The 18,437-nt window shown below is 40.3% G+C and overlaps 1 protein-coding gene across 2 annotated transcripts; it reads left to right on the top strand.

Moving 5' to 3' along the window:
- The first annotated feature begins 1,872 nt into the window (after nt 1-1,872).
- On the top strand, nt 1,873-15,388 carry LOC115529805 (GTPase IMAP family member 9-like). 2 transcript variants are annotated; one of them, XM_030338888.1, is made up of 2 exons: nt 1,873-2,015; nt 14,385-15,388. In XM_030338888.1, the coding sequence occupies exon 2, from the start codon at nt 14,408-14,410 to the stop codon at nt 15,149-15,151; it is 744 nt and encodes a 247-aa protein (XP_030194748.1). In that variant the 5' UTR covers nt 1,873-2,015; nt 14,385-14,407; the 3' UTR covers nt 15,152-15,388. The 2 variants fall into 2 exon arrangements, with proteins under 2 accessions (XP_030194748.1, XP_030194749.1); XM_030338889.1 differs by lacking the exon at nt 1,873-2,015 and adding an exon at nt 2,408-2,526.
- Nucleotides 15,389-18,437: the final 3,049 nt, after the last annotated feature.

The raw sequence follows: 18,437 nt of genomic DNA on the forward strand, positions 1-18,437 counted from the left end.
GTGTGTGTGTGTGTGTGTGTGTGTGTGTGTGTTTGTGTGTGTGTGTGTGTGTGTGTGTGTGTGTGTGTGTGTGTGTGTGTGTGTGTGTGTGTGTGAGTGTGTGTGTGTTCGCTCTAGGACTTTGGATCGGCGCTGCGTCGCTTCAGATTCTCGGGGTTGTTTGACGCCATGTCCCGGAAGATGTCTTGGTACGTCGCGTCCCCTGCGGACCACAGGAGGGAGAGGAGAGGATGAGGAGGGGAGGGTGGGAGTGAGCGCTCATGTCTCAACATTAAAGGTGAAATATTATCCTACCAGTTGTGAGTTTGTGTGATTAGCCGTTACAAGCCGTTTTGGAAAATCGGCCTCTTCTGACATCACAAGTGGGCGTGTCCATCTGGATGTGTGCTGGAAAGATCAGTCTACCATCCTACCCAGTGCACTGTAGCAAGCGTTGCTCATCTATCCGCCATACTTCTAGGTCAGGGATGGGCAACAATTTTAGTCCAAGGGCCACAGTTACTTTGGCAAAGTCAGCGGAGGGCCATTAGACGATTGCAATTAAACATGGTGACACGATTAAATGGTACAAATTAATTCAATGCAAATTATGTATCAGGCTACTTTACAGTTGCCTCGACTTTGCCAGTCTATTTCAAGGCCTGACATTTATTTTTTGCTAGGCCTATATGATCTTGGCTACTCTAAGGTTACAATAACTGGATTTGCTTTCAATGATTCATTTACTACACAACCCTGCATATTGTTCAACTGTCTCTCATACCAGCTGTAGCTCTCCAAGATAGATAACTATTAACAAAACTGCAAATGTATGTCTGCAGGATACATTAACATACTGACTTAAGGCAATCTAATTGAGGATTTAGGGAGACCTTCATCACTGAATGAAAAATGCATCCAGCTGATTTCAGTTGCAACTTTTATCTTTTTTGCTGCACTAATTTTGACAAACTGTTTATGCCGTGAGCCAGTGCCACAATGATTGACAGCTGGCCCACCCTATCAGAAGTGTCCGGCATTAACTTGAAATTCAAGGAACGAAAGGAGCTGAGCTCCTGCCGGACTCCGGCGCAGGACTTTAGCTCCGGCACCGCCCGGAGTCCGGCAGGTCCTCACAGGGTCTCCTCCATGTCGCAGATCAGTCTCGACTTCAGGGAGTCAAACCCAGCGATACCTTTTCAGTTTAACAAATTGGGTTGTTGGTTTTAAATTGAGTTGATACTGAAGACAACTGGCTTGATATCAGTTTTTTGGTATATTGAGTTATATTGAGAGTTGGTATATTGGCCACAGCAGACTTTGAGTTAAATTGATCTTCTGAACAACAGATAAGATAATAATAAAATGCTATTGGAAAAACAAACCTTACATGACCTAGCCAATCTTTGATTATTATTACATTTTTTTAATATCATTATACACAATTACATTGATTCAAAGATATGCCACGTCAGCTGCATTTCTCTTCAACCTTATCTGCTATGTGAGTGACGGTAAGTTGCATTTGTTTCAATAGGATTTTATCATTTTTTTGGTTTTTCAGGGATAAGAGGTTAAAAACACTTAACGTTCGCTATAGTATATATTATATATATTCCTGAGATCACGTTATGGCGAAAATCATATTATTATTATCACGTTGTTTTGACGAAAAAAAATGCTGCCTATTTTTTGTTTTAATTACAGTGTATGCAGAAACAGCCACATTCATGCAGTGCAATGTTTTACTTTTATTTTTTCAAAGTTCAACTGACCATTGTGTCCTCAATATCAATATTTCATTCAGTTGTGTCGTTTTCCCTGTAACACAATACAAATACAACACTTGGAACAGTAAATTACAATGGTCAACGTCACTCTGACCTCTGACTACTATGTGGAGGAGGAGGACTTGTGGTAACGGTGTTCAAAGAAAAGGTCTGTAGCGGCGAACGTATGAAATCCTCTGGAACAAATAAAAGACGCTTCCCTTGGGTTCAGCCTTTGATCCAGATCACAGAAAGCAACTCTGTCATGTAAGTAATATCCAACATCATACACCTAGTTTTGTTTTTACGAAACAAAAACAAATATTGAAAAAATATTTCCATAGAAGTGCCTTTACAGAAATGTGAAATGTGATCTAATAAATATGTGTCTTCTTTATTAAAGTGGTAAAAACGTATTTATAATCATTCAAAAGAATAAAGATTATTAGAAAATAATGTCTAATTGTTTCTAGTCACACGGACACGCACACAAACACAAACATATTCCGTGCGTGAAAAGAAAATGTCAACGTTTAGGTTTAAAAACTAATCTGCGCATGTCCATGACATTCATACTGAAACTGAAACAATTCTGGTGTGTCGTTTACGGAAACATCTTTGAGTGAAACTACCTCGTGTCCATTAGGCTACATGTGAAGTTGTTTAGATGCAGTAGGCCTAGACTACGGTAACTGCTGTCTCAACCTGATCTCAGGTATATACTCACTTTGCGAAGAAAGGGATTTTATTTTGAAGAAAATATTCAATATGGAGTCAGGTAGGTGAATTTATCTTCAGAAGCTCAGTAACTAAATGAATCGTACATTATTGGCTTGCTGACATGAACATTTAGACAAGGTTCCGTTGGTTGGGGGCTATTTCTTTCCACCCAGATATAGGCCTATTGCCTCCTTCAGGGGCCTCTACGGGCTGTCAAATCTCCTAACCATTATGCCTCCTTTCCTTAACCCTTGTGGAAATCGTCGTCGGGTCAAGGCGAGATGAAAAGGTGCACTTCTTTCGAAGGCAGGAAAATACAGCACTATTTAAAATGAATTCGATTCCACTTTTCCTATAACCGACGTCATTGCGCGACGGCGAGTATTGCTGACCTCTAGCGTTTCTAGAGTGAAACTATATTTTTCCGAAGATTGAATAAAACAAGCGCTCTTTCGATCCATTCGCGGGTCAAGGAGATGAAAATGTGCTTCCTTCCAAGGAAGATACAGCACTGTTTAAAATACTACTATAGGGGGGTAATACATTTTTTTTACCTTTACCACAAGCACATCTCTCTCATAAAAACAATTGTGTGTGTGTGTGTGTGTGTGTGTGTGTGTGTGTGTGTGTGTGTGTGTGTGTGTGTGTGTGTGTGTGTGTGTGTGTGTGTGTGTGTGTGTGTGTGTGTGGGTGGGTTATAGAATTCCAGAGATAGCCTACTAGGCTATACATAGGCTCTGTATTCTGCCGACCAACTTATTCGTCGTTGTTGTGTCAAAGTCAAATTTCTTTTTATAGAACAGTATCAGACTCAGTAGTTATTCAAAGTGTTTTAAAATAAATTAAATATAATGAAATATAAATGTAAATAAGCAGAAGAAATGAAAATAATAATAATAATCATTAATCAAGAAAAAACAGAATAAAACAAAACAAAACAAGATTAATTGAAAGCAATAGAAAATAAATGTGACCACAAAATGTAAATAATAAATGTTAGTCTGGTTGTGAGTGTGCGTGCATGCTATATGCAGGCTGAATCGCAATCGCGTCAAGACAAATCTGATTGGCCGATACACATTAAAGGTCATTTTAATAATTTTAAAATTATTAAAATGATCGCTCTCGAAAGAATTATCCCTCTTTAAAGCTTCGCCACCTGGGGCATCTGCCGTAGGCCTACCCCTACTTCCCGAGCCACTCGTTGTTTACCTGCGCAAGATGGTGGTATTGTTGACGCATGCTTAGAAGCCGAAGGCAATATCTAGTCAGTATATATTTAAGCAATAGATCACGACAGGCTGTGGTGGTATGTGCTCATTATATCACTGTTAAGGGGCGTTGTCCGGCCCCGACGCGCAGCGGAGGGTCCGGACAACATATATAGTATATATATATATATATATATATATATATATATATAGGCCTAGTTTAATAAGGTAGTTGCTACATTCGTATCAAGTCAGCTTTAATGACGATCGATCAAACAGGCACTCCTTGGTTTATTTTTATAATGGACCTCATGTTGGAAATGTATGTGATACACTGTAAAAAAATATCGTATTTTTTACAGGGAATCGCTGGCAGCTGTGGTTACCAGAGAATTCCTGTAAAAAATACAGCAGCACAGTAGTTAACTTAACCAACGAAATATGTAAATTGATTTACAGTGAAATGAATCACGGCTGAATCACATTAAAAAACTGTTTATTCTACAAAAATGTTTTGTTAATTTTGCATTACAGTGTTGTATATAAAAAGACTATTTCCTGTATTTTTTTAGTAAATTTAACAGGGAAATATCATACAGAAAACAAATTTAAACTGGTAGAACAGCAGTAAAACTTTGTATTTTAAATGGTGCTGTTCTGTATATTATACATAAAATCTATTTATAATATGCTGTATTTTTATGTTTTAATAATCAAGTTATAATGTAAAATGTACTTATACACCTGTAAAATTATTACTAATACTCCTGCTGCAAAACATGCAAAATTACATTTTGAGAAAAGACAAGAGAGGAAAATCCCTTTTGGGAAATTTATTTACCAGCCATCGGCAATAAACAATTGGATGATTTTTTTTTTCAACATATACAAAATGGAAACAAGCAGGTGTCAGATAAAAATTACATAGTGTACACATTGCAAGACTTTAAAACAGAAATGACATATTTTGCCTTAATAACAATAATAAAAATTGTGGATTTAACCAAGCGAAACCTAACAGTACCTCTTCTCACAACAAACAGAGTCCACATTTAGGCTTAAATCCCTCTAAAACATGGCCTAATGTGCCGAAAATTATCAGTGCTTTATGGCACTGGAAGTGTCCCGACTAACACACTGGGACTGTGTGTGTGTGTGTGTGTGTGTGTGTGTGTGTGTGTGTGTGTGTGTGTGTGTGTGTGTGTGTGTGTGTGTGTGTGTGTGTGTGTGTGTGTGTGTGTGTGTGTGTGCGCGCATTAACTTGAGAAGATAGCTACATATATTTATGTTTCGGAATCGTCCCCATACAATATGCACCCTGCTGTATAGGATGTCACCACGTCCGTGCCCGTGGGACATAGAACACATCGGGGGAAAACCACCTGTAAGGAAACAAACCTAAACAAGCCATCTAGAAACACAGCAGTAAGACACCGTAAAAAACAACAACCTGGAACATAACTACAAAGCAATAACATAATGAAAAAAGCATGTGGCAGACCCTCTACCAGGAAAAGTTACACAGTGTGCCTTAATTACCATAATACACATTTAGGATTAACAAAGCGAAAACTAAAAGTACCTCTTCTCAAACAAACAGTCAGAGTCCACATAGAGTTCATATTTAGGCTTGACGCCACTCGTGATCGGAGAGATCCTGTATCAGGGTGAGGACTCGAGGGTTCAGGTTGAGACGACGCTTGTTGTTCTTACTCTCTACTTTGGTTCCTTTTTCTGGGTTTATCGAGAAGAAACACCTGTAAAAAAAAAAGCATACTAAAGCATATTAATTGATCATTTAAAAAAATAAGTACAAGAAGAACCAAGAACAAGACTCAGGCCACACCTATAGAGCCAAGGCCGAGACAGACCCAGTTAGTTAAAGTCTGGATTAAAAAGGAGAATGCGTGCCGTTTTTAACCCATAGCCCTGTTACCGAGTGCTGTCAGTAGGAAAAAATATCGAGAACATTTGGCACAATATTGACCGAGTATCAGAACGGCAGCTAAAGCAAACCTATGGGGGCAAGCAAACCAAAAGTAAAACTTAATGGAGCTTGGCCCAATAGGTTTGCTTTAGCTGTCGTTCTGATACTCGGTAAATATTGAGCCAAATGTTCACATTATTTTTCCTACTGCAGCACTTGTAGCCTCAAATCAACAGGGCTATTGATTACAAACGGCCGGCATTCTCCTTTCAGGGTTCGTACAGCTTTTTAAGTGTAAAATTCAAGCACTTTTCCAGCACTTTCAAGATAAAATGTGAACCTTTTCAAGGAACCTGAAGCTTTAAATAGACTATATATACATATACATGACAAATAATCCTCCCTGTTTACCTTCATTTCTATTTGTCTGTTGCTCTTTTGCAGAAATGACAACAATTTACATAGCAAGGGAAAACTCCTCTATGAATGATAAACAAACACAATAACTTTAAGTTCATTCATTCTTTACTTTCAACTTTTTTAATAGTGCTAGGTTGCTAGGTTATAGTTTGTGTATGTCGGTGTATTGCCAAAAAGTGATCCTCTTCCAAAAAGGTATTTTAGCCATAATACGTCCATGATTTCAGTACGTACACGGGACTAATGGCGCATTTCCACTAGCACGGCAGGACACGACACGACACGACACGGCACGGTAGTTTTCGGGTGTGTTTCCATTACAACGGAGTACCCCCGAGTACCTCCTCGACGTGGGCGGGGTCGTCATAATACGGCTGCGCGAAAGCTGCCGTGACGTCATTTACACCGCGCCAAGCCACGCACAAAACCGGAAGACCAGAACAACAACAACACTCTCTTCGGCCACCAAAGAGAGGAACGTCTGGACCTCCTCGACCGACCATGGCGTGTTTTTTTTCTGCGACATCTCGTATAGAAGCGGGGTTTTTTTTTTTGCAGACCGTACAGTATCCCTGCCGGTCATTTGGTCCTCGTCGTAACCAATTTTTATATTTATCATTTTCAAGCCAGTGAGCATTGAAACGGCAACCTGGCATGGTGGTTTCGGGAGCGATAGGTCCTTGTGAGCAGCGACGTGGTTCTGGATAATAGGCCTATCTCACGAAAATCGGAAATGACGTCACACCGGGTAAACATTCTTCCGGCGTAGTCATTTTTGTATTGCCGTCAATGCAAAAATGGATCGTTTCTTCGCCACTTCCCTGGTGGGTATTCCCAAATTGCGATTCGAAGATGTGCAGAAGATTGTGGAGACACACTCAGCAACACCACAGCCCAGGCTGACAAAGGGGTACAAGTTTTTTCTGGAGGAGTTTGTACACAATTATCAAGGTAAGTTGTCTAAGGTGTTTTGTTGATGTCAGTAGGCTACTCAATGGCCGCCTTGCTCATTCATGTTTTGTGATGACAAGCAAACCATTTACGATCCATATAAATCGTCAGAAATATTGTCTGTGTGTGAAATGTGTGTAAAATGATCATATTTGTTACGTGTAGACTATAATATTATGAATATAATTAGCCATGGTGGCTATGAAGTCTCCGTGTGTAGCGTTAGTATTTTAGCATTAGTTTAGCCAAGGATAGGTTCAGCTAGTTATTTGCTGACCAGTTTTCTTCCGATCAGCGACATATTATTAACATTATGTACATGCTAAGTGTCAAATATAGTTGATGGAAAGGTGGTAGTGAGAGGTAGATGCAACCGCTCGATGAGGAGCCCCACATACTACAGGTTTCTGCTGAGTTAGGGCCCGTTGGCCCAAGTCTGTTAGTTTTGATAGTCTGTCTGGACTAACAACTGCAGTTGCAGTTTTCCTCTTCTTCTGAAGTTCAGATCATTTTCATTGTTCTTTCTTACAAACAGTAGCGTGCTTAAGACTTGGCCCACCTAGCTTGCTGCAATGTTGTGGCTGTACAGAGTAGACCTATGTATTTTTCTTCCTCTTCATTAAAGCACAAGCCGTAAATAAAGGAAATGTGTTGAGTGCATTAAAAGGACAAACATCTGGGCTAGTTCATGTTATAACATTGCTAAAACAACAGATGTAATGGTGGCCCAAGAGTTTTGCACGGAACTGTACATGGCTTTTCTGCGGTTGCAGGCTCCTTGCCAGTTTCCAATGGCCTTATATCAAGGTCCTACCTACTAAGTTCAGTAACTCAATTCTTATGGTGTTCACAGATCACCCTGGAGGCTGTTGGACAACTGGGTCTCTCAGAGCTGTAGCTGTGCTGCGGGCAAAGGCTTCTGTAGCCATATAACCGCTCTGTTCCAGACAGCGCATTATGTGCAGCTTGGCCTTGATGTGGTTCCACCTTCCCTGGCCTGTACCAGTCAACCACAGATGTGGCATCGACCTCGAACCCATGTGTGCTGTTGTGTCCTCTGTTCAAATCATACACTTCAGTATTTGTCTAGAGTATATGCATTTCCTGTATTGTTGTTCGCCTCAGGGAATCCATCCAGAGGCTGTGAGTGACCTGGTGGTGAAGAAACCCAAGTCGGTGGGGAAGACTGGAGTCAAGTCCACACTCTACAGAGCGTATGCTGGTAAGACATTTGTTTTGCAATTTGCACTCTGTTAAACTTGCTCATTATGAAAAGATGCATATTAGAATACATCTGTTATCACTACAATATTAAAAAAAAGTCACATTTTTATTTGACGTTTCGCCCTTTAATGTCCCACATCCTAGAGGGAATATCCAGCTTGGAGTTGGTACCATCTCAGCTGTGCTGACCTGGAAGATGTCAGCAATGACCTGTTCTTTAAGGCCAGTTGCTACTCTACAACAGTAGATGAAAACTCATCAATGACTGGAATCTTCCTTGAAGGGCGTGGTGTTGGAATCGCCTCTTGTCCAATCCTCTGTGCTTTGCTCCAATGAAGAATATATTGTGTTGAGGGGCAAAACAGACTCCCAAAACACTTGAAACACTTCTTGAGATGGAAACCGAGTATAATATGTCATGGTCTGATCAGACACACAAAACCTGTTGAGGACAGTTTGTGGCCCCATGGACATTTCTTGCAGCCTTGCCTCCAGCTCAGCAATATACTCCAGGGCATCATCCAGTGCACCTACAAAAAAAGAAGACAAATAAGTCTTCATTACCATTCATTCGTATTCACCCTTTTTTTTTATTGTATTGTTATTCTGTATACTTAAGTTTATTTATATTTCTTATTATTAAATTTATTTGTACTGTTTTCTGTTTTTATTTTTTATGTATTAACTATAGGTTGAGTGTACATAGAGTAAAAACCAAAGTCATATTCCTCGTTTGTTCGCAAACCTGGCCAATAAAGCTGAATCTGAATTAATATGCAACCCCAGTTTAACAGTACGTCTGATGTTGATTGAATGTTTTAACGTTAACCATGCCATGTTTGGCAAAATTATACAATAGCCCAACAAGGGTTGAACACAAATAACAGACATAACAGCTAGTTAGCACACATCTACTTACCGGCAGGGGGGCGTGTCGCGTAGTCATGTTCCCCGGTACCTCTCCGGTCCGTTCGTGTTTTGTCCTCTCCTTCAGCTTTTCGAGCTGACACCCGTTTATACACGGGTGTTTTTTTCGGGGCTGTGGTGTAGCTGTTCCAGTCAAAACGACTAGGAACAGCTCCAGTATTCAGCGTAGCACTCCCGTCGTCATAATCAGCCGCTGAGAAATGCCGACTACAGACCAGTGTACTCCCCTTCTGAATTACGAAATTAACTCCTTCATTCCGTCTGATCGCCACTGCTGTATTGGGTATTATTTGGGAAGTCGTGGACATGTAAATACGGTTGTTTTTGTTTTGAATTGGCGCATAGAGGTACACAACAGAAGCTTTTGTTTTTTGACCGCGCCATTGTCAAATATCATGGACTACGCGACCGGAAGTCACTTTACCCGGTGAAGGCAAAATCGAACGCCGAACCAGGAAGTTGTGAGATAGGCCTATTGCTGAAGTGATCGCCATGTGAGGCGCATGCGCATGGAAAGAAAACACGGGGAGCAGACGGCGGAGAAAAAAACATTCCGACTTAATTTTTAAAAAATGTACAGAATAAAAATATTTTGTAGCCTATTTGTTAAAATACAACACTGATCAATATAGAGAAAATCAAGCATTTTCCAGCACAGTGTTCAAATTTCAAGCACATTTCAAACCTTGAAAACACTATGGTTAAAATCAAGCATTTTCCCGACTTTCAAGCATCTGTACGAACCCTGTCCTTTAAGACGGGAACCTCTGAGCCAGACTCCAGGTCCCACAGTCTCAGGTCTGAGAAATTAGTAAGCCATGATTACTCACCTTTGAAGGAACTCCAGAGTTGAAGCCAGCTCAGATGGTTAATGGATGTTGAAAATGTAGTAGCTCCCGAACATGAGGCACAACGCAGAAATGAAGGAGGAGATGTTTGTGTTGACAAGGTTCCGATACCTTGTTGAGGAATAGCAGGACTGTCCTATGAACAAATTATTTAACAGGTTTTATTAACAAGCACTGCACTCACATCAGGGGAGCATGCTTTATGCTTCCTACACATGTGAGAAGTAAATGATGACTTTTTTGTAAACATGTGCTTACAACCACTTACTGGACATGACACAGACCTGCCCTCTCCAATATGATCATTTAAGTGAGACACTAGCTCTTTCACTGCATGAAAATGGCCGGCACATAATGAAACTGCGCATTTTAAATCTGCAACAACAGCTCTAGGAGTGGCTTGCGGTTCAGGTGCATTGTGCACGCGATAAAAATGCCCCTTGAAAGCTGCATAAGTGGTAAATGTTTGACTACAGTTGGCGCCAACACATTTGAAAAGACAACGAGGCTCATTCCTATGCACTCTGCAATGTAGTACATAGCCTCTTAATGTAACCAATATCTTTCTACAAAAGACGCAGGTGATCATTTTTATAGAGTTATCAATCTATTGGTCTTTAGCCTGCTACATATCAACTGTTGCTAGCGCCTGCTAATTATCAACTGGTGCTAGCTTACACCATGTGCTTTCAGCAAAAAGTAGGAAAAGTAGCCGACATTTTAAGCTTACCTTGCAAACTTTTTTGCAATAGCACCGGATCGATTGAATAGCCACGGATCTTCCAATCGTCGATTTGTCCAAAAGAAGTTGAATGAAAGTAGTAGAAAGTATTCCGGTAGTCCGAAGATTTCTGATGTGTTCTCCACTCTGCAGACGCGGCGGCGCTACTACTGGCTCGTTGGTGACGTCAGCTGAAGCCGTGAACGAGGAGCTCGTGCTTCTCCTCCCGCCCTAACGTCATTATCCAATCAGAGACGAGCTGCACACTTTTAAATTCAAAGTTAGGCGGATTTATCAAACTTGCTAAAAAAAAAACAGGTGCAGTTCCTCTGTAAATGACCCAATATTCATGGATGTTTTTATCTGGCTCACCAATCTCACTCACCAAATCTCAATATCACCAATATAAAACCTGCATCATGAAGCTCAGCACCAGATTGGCTACAAATAGCCATGATAAAAAAAAAAACATTGGAATTATAATTGTATATTTTTATGTATCCTATAAATATATAGGCAACCTCGAGGTTCACAATGAAATTTTTTTCACAGTGAGAATTTTTATTAGGCCTATCTCAATTTGCATAGTTTCATCAAGATCATGTTAAAAGTACAGCATAGACTTGTATATATGATTACATATATGTTTTGTATTTTTAAATCAACTGGCTAAAACTGTAGTTTCTACAATATTTGCATGTCAAATTAACATAATTGTTTTGTTAAGAGTATTACAGTATTTCGCTGTTTTTGTTACCAATATTTGTAGTTTTAACAAATAAATTTGATTATAATCACATATTGTTATTGTATATATAACAAAAACATTTTGTTTAATAGTTTACAAAAGTTCACTGTGATTTAAACGAAAAATATATATTTTTGGGTTTACTATACTCTTCTGTAGGGATTTTACATAGTTTTCATGTAAATTTCACAACCATTTTTTACAGTGTAGAAAACGATACAAGCGGCATTCTTGAAAGTAGAATAAATATATTTATTCTACTTCATTTAAGAATGCTCGATTCTGATTGGCTGGGAGGGGTGCATTAATCCGGAATATTTCCCGCTGACTTGTCGGTTCTACTTGCTGCTGACTGAGCACAGTAGATCAATACGCCGCTTGTATGTTTTCTATCACATACATTTCAACCATGAGGTCCGTTGTAAAAATAAACCAAGGAGTGCATGTTTGATCGATCGTCATTAAAGCTGACTTGATACGAATGTAACAACTACGTTGTTAAACTAGTGATCAGTTGCAACCTTGTGTGATTGCTATAGAAACGCGTTACCTACAGTTGAGCTAACGTTATTCACCGTAGTTCTAAAGGGAACTACTTTTCGAGGGAGATGAACTTAAACAGAGCATACATTTAATAAGCATGCAATCCGAATAAGAAAAAGGCTAATTATTAAAGTATATGAATTGTTTTATTATGTTGGCCGGCGCGAAGTAGAATAAACGGAATAATCACCTCAAGGCAGGGCAATAAACAGTTTGATATGCCCGGCTCGCGGAAGGTTACCACCCTCGACTTCGTCTCGGGCGGTAAGCCGTCCACGAGCCGGGCATATCAAACTGTTTATTGCCCGGCCTCTCGGTGATTATTCCTTACTTATACAACGGGGGACCTAAATCCAGCGATATGATTGGTTCCCAACTGTTGTATAATGAGCGTATACATAACTGCTATGACGCCCGATCATTTTGTGAAAGTTTGCATATCACTCCGCGCCTGGAAGTAGAAACAGTTACAAAGTAAAACATATGTTGGATGATGGAGAGCGTGTAAATGTTGTTACTCCGGGAATGAGCAAGGCGATGGAGAGACTAACGAAAGCTTAGGCACACGGCGAGTGAAGTGCTCCATAGGATAAATTGCCGGCGAACCGCTCTATCGGAGCCTTCTCTCGGAGGGACGCTAAAGTGTGTTGCATAGCGACCGTCGATGCATAGCGGCAGCCAGGAGGGACTACTTTTTTGTATTCTTTAACAAAACGGCTACTTTGACTTTCTTTGTTTCTTTTTAAATGTAGTGTGTCTATGACTTTCGTTTCGCCATAACAGTAACCGTTGTATAAAAGCAATAGATCACTTCAGTCAGTGGCATGTGCTCATTATACCACTGTGAAGGGGATCGCCGGCCCTCCGCTGCGCGTCGGGGCCGGACAACGCCCCTTAACAGTGGTATAATGAGCACATACCACAGCCTGGCGTGATCTAGTGCTTAAATATATATATATATATATGTATATATATATATTAGAGCTGTCAGTTAAACGCGTTATTAACGACGTTAACGCAAACCAAATTTAACGGCGTTAAAATTATTATCGCGCGATTAACGCAATTATTTTATAAAAAAAAAAAAAAAACTTTTTTTTTTTTTTTTCTTTGGCTCACAACAAAGAAGCAGTAGCCTGACTGCTATGTTCAAATGACATTTGTTCAAAGCAGTCGTTTAATTGCACTATAGGCTCTTTTTTTGTATCGTCCTGTTTGGATCAGTGTATATGCCAATGTTGTTATCAATAAAAAATAATTTGCACAAGGCAAGCCGATGCACTTCACCATGTTGATAAGAGAATTAAAATGAGAAGAATTATGGGACAAAAAAAATCAAGGGATATTTAGCATAGAAAAATAATTTGCGATTAATCGCGATTAATTAGAGTTAACTATGACATTAATGCGATTAATCACGATTAAATATTTTAATCGCTTGACAGCTCTAATATATATATATATATAGGCCTATGTCTATGCCTTCCACCAACAAGACAGACATTTTTCAGGATTCGGTACCAGAATAAACTCATGAATGCAAAATGTACATTACACATATCGCACAGGTTTTTCGGTGTTTTTCGGTACCTTTATGTTAATCAATTAATTATAAAAATGTGTTATTGTATTTATGAATGAATTTATAAATACCATAAATGATTGCACTGATAAATTCAATTTTATTTTCTTAAAATCAATAACTGCTACACGACCATTTGTCCATGTGATTTATTTCCATTTGCACAGCACTGTAGTATAGGCCTACAGAAAGGTCAGGTACATAGACCTTGTTGTTGGGATGTAGGAAAAAGCATAAATTAGGCTTTTCAATTACATAAAGTTAAGCCTAAAATAATCTAAACCTTAGGACAATGAGAACATGTCCATACATCCAAAACTTTGCTACATTTGTTAAGCATTTAACTATAAAGCGGTCTATTTTAGATATTTGCCCATTACTAGCAGCTTCCAGCAGTTATTTGTTGGCAAGGAATTGCCTGTAAATCTGTGTGCACTCTTTTGCAATATTTACACAAATCTGCAGTTCTGCTTCGTTGTCAACGTCCAGGCGGTATCTTTCATTCTTCCACGCTGAGGTCATCATAGAGATCCACTTCTTACAATACATTTACAAATCAATGGATTTGTCTAATCACATGGCCAAAACAAGGTCTCAAGGTTTGTGATAAAAGTTGCCCAGTGGCCGGATGTGGTATTCCAATACTAGACCTATTGAATTGTATAAACTGAACATTTCTCAAGCTGGGAATATACCATTCAAATGATATCATTACCAAGCATTGTTTTAGATAACTCACCCAAAGATTTAAAAAGTCATTTGTGGACAAGACGGTGCAATTTAATGGACAGCTTGTGTAATGTTCCACCCACAGGAGCAAATGGACCGTGTCCAGACATGGGACAGAATGTCCCAGAAGAAGAGCTGAGACTGATCCTGATTGGAAAGGTGGGATCTGGGAAGAGCGCCTCAGGGAACACCATCCTGGGCCGGATTCACTTCCTGTCTAGGTTAAGCGGAAGCTCTGTAACCAAGGTCTGCCAGCTGGGGACCAAGAGCCATGTCTACCATGTTGAGGAGGAGGCGGGGGGGACGAGGAGGATGAGGAAGAAGGTGGTGGTGGTGGACATGCCAGGTTTTGGAGGCACACACCTGACCAAGGAGCAGATCACCACGGAGGTCAGCCAATGCATGGCCCTGACGGCCCCCGGCCCACACGCCTTCCTCCTGGTGGTCCAGGTGGGACGCTTCACAGAGGTGGAGAACCTGGCCGTCAATATGATGGCTGATGTATTTGGTGAAGCGGCGGTTCGCAACCACACGGTGGTGCTGTTCACCAGGGGAGACGACCTGGAGGAGTCGATGGAGCAGTTTCTGGCCTGCGCCCCTGCTAGGCTTGAGGATTTGATCCGCAGGTGTGGAGGCAGGTACCATGTATTCAACAACTGTATAATAGATGTGAATCAAGTTGATGAGCTACTGAGTAAGGTGGAGAAGGTTATGGTGGACAACGGTGGAAAGTTGTACACCAAATCCAAGGAGAAGAGGGATATGAGGAAGGTGGTGGGGGTGGTGGTGGTGGTGGTGGTGTTGGGACTCACGGTGGTGGCCGCTTGTGTGCTGGGTTCTGCATTTTGGTGAAGTTTGTGCCCCCACTAACCGCTAGCGCCAAGAAAAGTGCTATATGCAGTCCATTTTACATTTACATTTAACCGTGGGGGGGATCACTAGACTGGGTAGCCCCGCCCATTCTTCCGGCATTCGCATTGCACAAGGGTCTGAGAAGGGCAATACATTTCTTGCTGCTGTCACGTTAAAATTGTACCGGGGGCGAAAATTGTACCGGCCTACGTCATCTGTTGTTTACATCTTGACAACCTGCCTGGTAACAGACGACGCGATCGTCTGTTGGCGGGCAGGTTGCAAAAAACATTCGGCTCATGTTTCCAAAGACGAAATAACATAATACAGATAACAGATCGCTAGATAACACTTGTTTTTAATTTATATTTGCATTGTATTTAATTGTTTAATCGAATAGCAACAGACGACGCGATCGTCTGTTGCCGGGAAACGGGCGATCGCGTCAAATGACGTAGGAAGGTTCTTGAACATTCGCGAACTTTCATGCTCGTTCATTGCACTCCTTCATTGAGCGTGACAAGACAGAACACTTATTTTACCATTAACATTCATTGGCGTTGCTAACTTTATATTTTTATTGTATTTAATTGTTTAATCTTATTTATGAATGTTCAAGAACCTTCCTACGTCATTTGACGCGATCGCCCGTTTCCCGGCAACAGACGATCGCGTCGTCTGTTTCTATTCGATTAAACAATTAAATACAATACAAATATTAAGTAAAAAAAAGTGTTATCTCGAGATCCGTTATCTGTATTATGTTATTTCGTCTTTTGGAAACATGAGGCGAATGTTTTTTGCAACCTGCCCGGCACCAGACGATCGCGTCGTCTGTTACCAGGCAGGTTGTCAAGATGTAAACAACAAATGACGTAGGCCGGTACAATTTTCGCCCCCGGTACAATTTTAACGTGACACTGCCTACGATACGTTTTTACGGCAGCCAATCACCTAGCTTGCTTCTCCCCCCCGCCGCGCTATTGGCTGGTTTAACGACATGGAAGCGGCGGTGTCATGCCAAATTTGTACCGGCTGCCAAATTTGTACCGGGCGCGTCATCCATACGTAATCCATTCCAAACCTGCCTGCAACAGATGATCGCGTCGTCCGTTGCCGGGCAGGTTTCAAAAAACATTTGCGCTCATGTTGCCAAAGACGAAATAACATAGTAGCCTACAGTTAACGGATCGCTAGATAACACTTGTTTTTACTTTATATTTGTATTGTATTTCATTTTTTAATCAAATTTAGATAGTAAACTGAGTGTTTAAAGCGGGTTTCAAAAAACATTCGTGCTCATGTTGCCAAAGACGAAATAACATAATACAGAAAACGGATCGCTAGATAACACTTGTTATTACTTTATATTTGTATTGTATTTCATTGTTGAATCAAATTTAGCAAGTAAACTGAGTGTTTAAAGCAGGTCAAGGACGAAATAGCACAATACAGATAACGGATCGCTAGATAGAAGGTTCGCGAATGTTCGTGAACCTTTCACGTCATTCGACGCGATCGTCCGTTACCAGGCAACGGACGACGCGATCATCTGTTGCCGGGCTGGTTTGGAATGGATTAAGTATGGATGACGCGCCCGGTACAAATTTGGCAGCCGGTATAAATTTAGTGTGACAGCGGCAAGCAGCCAATTGCATACAGAGTCAGTTGAACTAGGCCCGATGATCACGCATCTTCAGCTGAAGAAAATTACAGCAGCTTCCCCAGACCACGTGCAATCTACGAGTCTGGCAATAGCCAGGCCAGGGGATCACATTAGCCGCAGAGGTATTGCTAGTGAAGTTGGGGAAATAATCTAATTGCCATTATTTTGAACAATATTGAGATTGAGATTTAATTGGCCATTTTTTAATTTATGAAGTTCCTTATGTCCTATTGTTCTGTTCTGTATTATTCACTAAAAAAGCAATAAATCATTCTTTAGTATGACCAACACAATATTTGAAGCAGTCAATCTGCTCTTTCCTTTAGGCCAGGCCGATGTGTTGAGATAACATCTTTATTTTACTATTAAATTGTAAAATATAAATAAATATAAATCTTACTGATCTCCAGTCAGTAACTGTAACAAAGCACAATATATATAGTTGTGTATAGAAAATAAAGTTATTTGGATTAAAGGTTGGGTATGGAATTCGCTTTTTTGGCCATTTTTGCAAAATTACTTGAAATCCTTAGCATAACCCACTTACAGCCACTGAGTTAGAAGTACTGACATGAAAATTAAACAAGTCAATCATCTGTGGAACGGGCAGGGCTCGAAAAACTCCAGCCAATGATTTCCAGAGCCACCGAGTTGCATTGGACAGTAAGTACGTCAATCAAACGGTCGTACTGCACTCCCCCTCCCCTGCGCCCCGCGCGCGACCCCTTCGTGCTTGGAATGGGTGGAGTCAGAGTCAGCGTTGAAGGAGAGGGGGTAGGACCATTTGAGTTGTGTATTTTCAAAATCTGCTGGCGTTTCGCAAATCCCATCCCCAACCTTTAATTTTAGACCTAACATCATGAGGGTTGTGGGTTTTACAGTTAAAAGTTAATTTTGCATAAAACTGTCTTCATAAATGTTTTTATTGTCATGATTTAGTAACTGGAAAATAATAAAGGATGTATTGATTTCACAGTCATATAAATGACTTGCATATTTTAATTCAATAAACAATGATTTCCTGTATAGCCTACTGATCATTTTGACAAAAACATTTTACATAAGAATTTAGAGTGAACTGGGACTTTATTAATACTTAGAACTACGTTTATCATTAAATTGTAGGCATTGTCAGATAATTTTTCAAATTTTAATTTTAGGAACATTTTCTATTGAGATTAAGACCTTCAATAGGCCTATATGAATAATATATTACAGAAATGTAATATAAGAATACTTGACAATACAGTATGTCATTGGTACATGCCACCCTCGCCCACACACACGCACACAGCCACACAATTTAAATTAAACTGATGTTGTTCTCACAGCCTGGCTCGGCAGTACGTTGACATGCAGGCCTTAACAAGAGAGTCTTGCTGCAGACATCCACCCACACGAACTTCCGCTGCAGACGTCCACGCACAGAAACATCCACCAGAAATCGGAAATCGGAAAATATAAAATAAAAGTCGGGCGTTACGTAATGTGTTTACATAAATTAACGGGCGTTACGTAATGTGTTACATAAATGAACGTGATAAATTACGTTATAACATCGGATAAACGCTTCCGGTTTTGGACAGAAGACTTGACACTGTTGACTTTAAGCTGGAGTTT

Source organism: Gadus morhua, chromosome 17, assembly GCF_902167405.1.
Source record: "Gadus morhua chromosome 17, gadMor3.0, whole genome shotgun sequence".
Lineage (NCBI taxonomy): Eukaryota > Metazoa > Chordata > Actinopteri > Gadiformes > Gadidae > Gadus > Gadus morhua.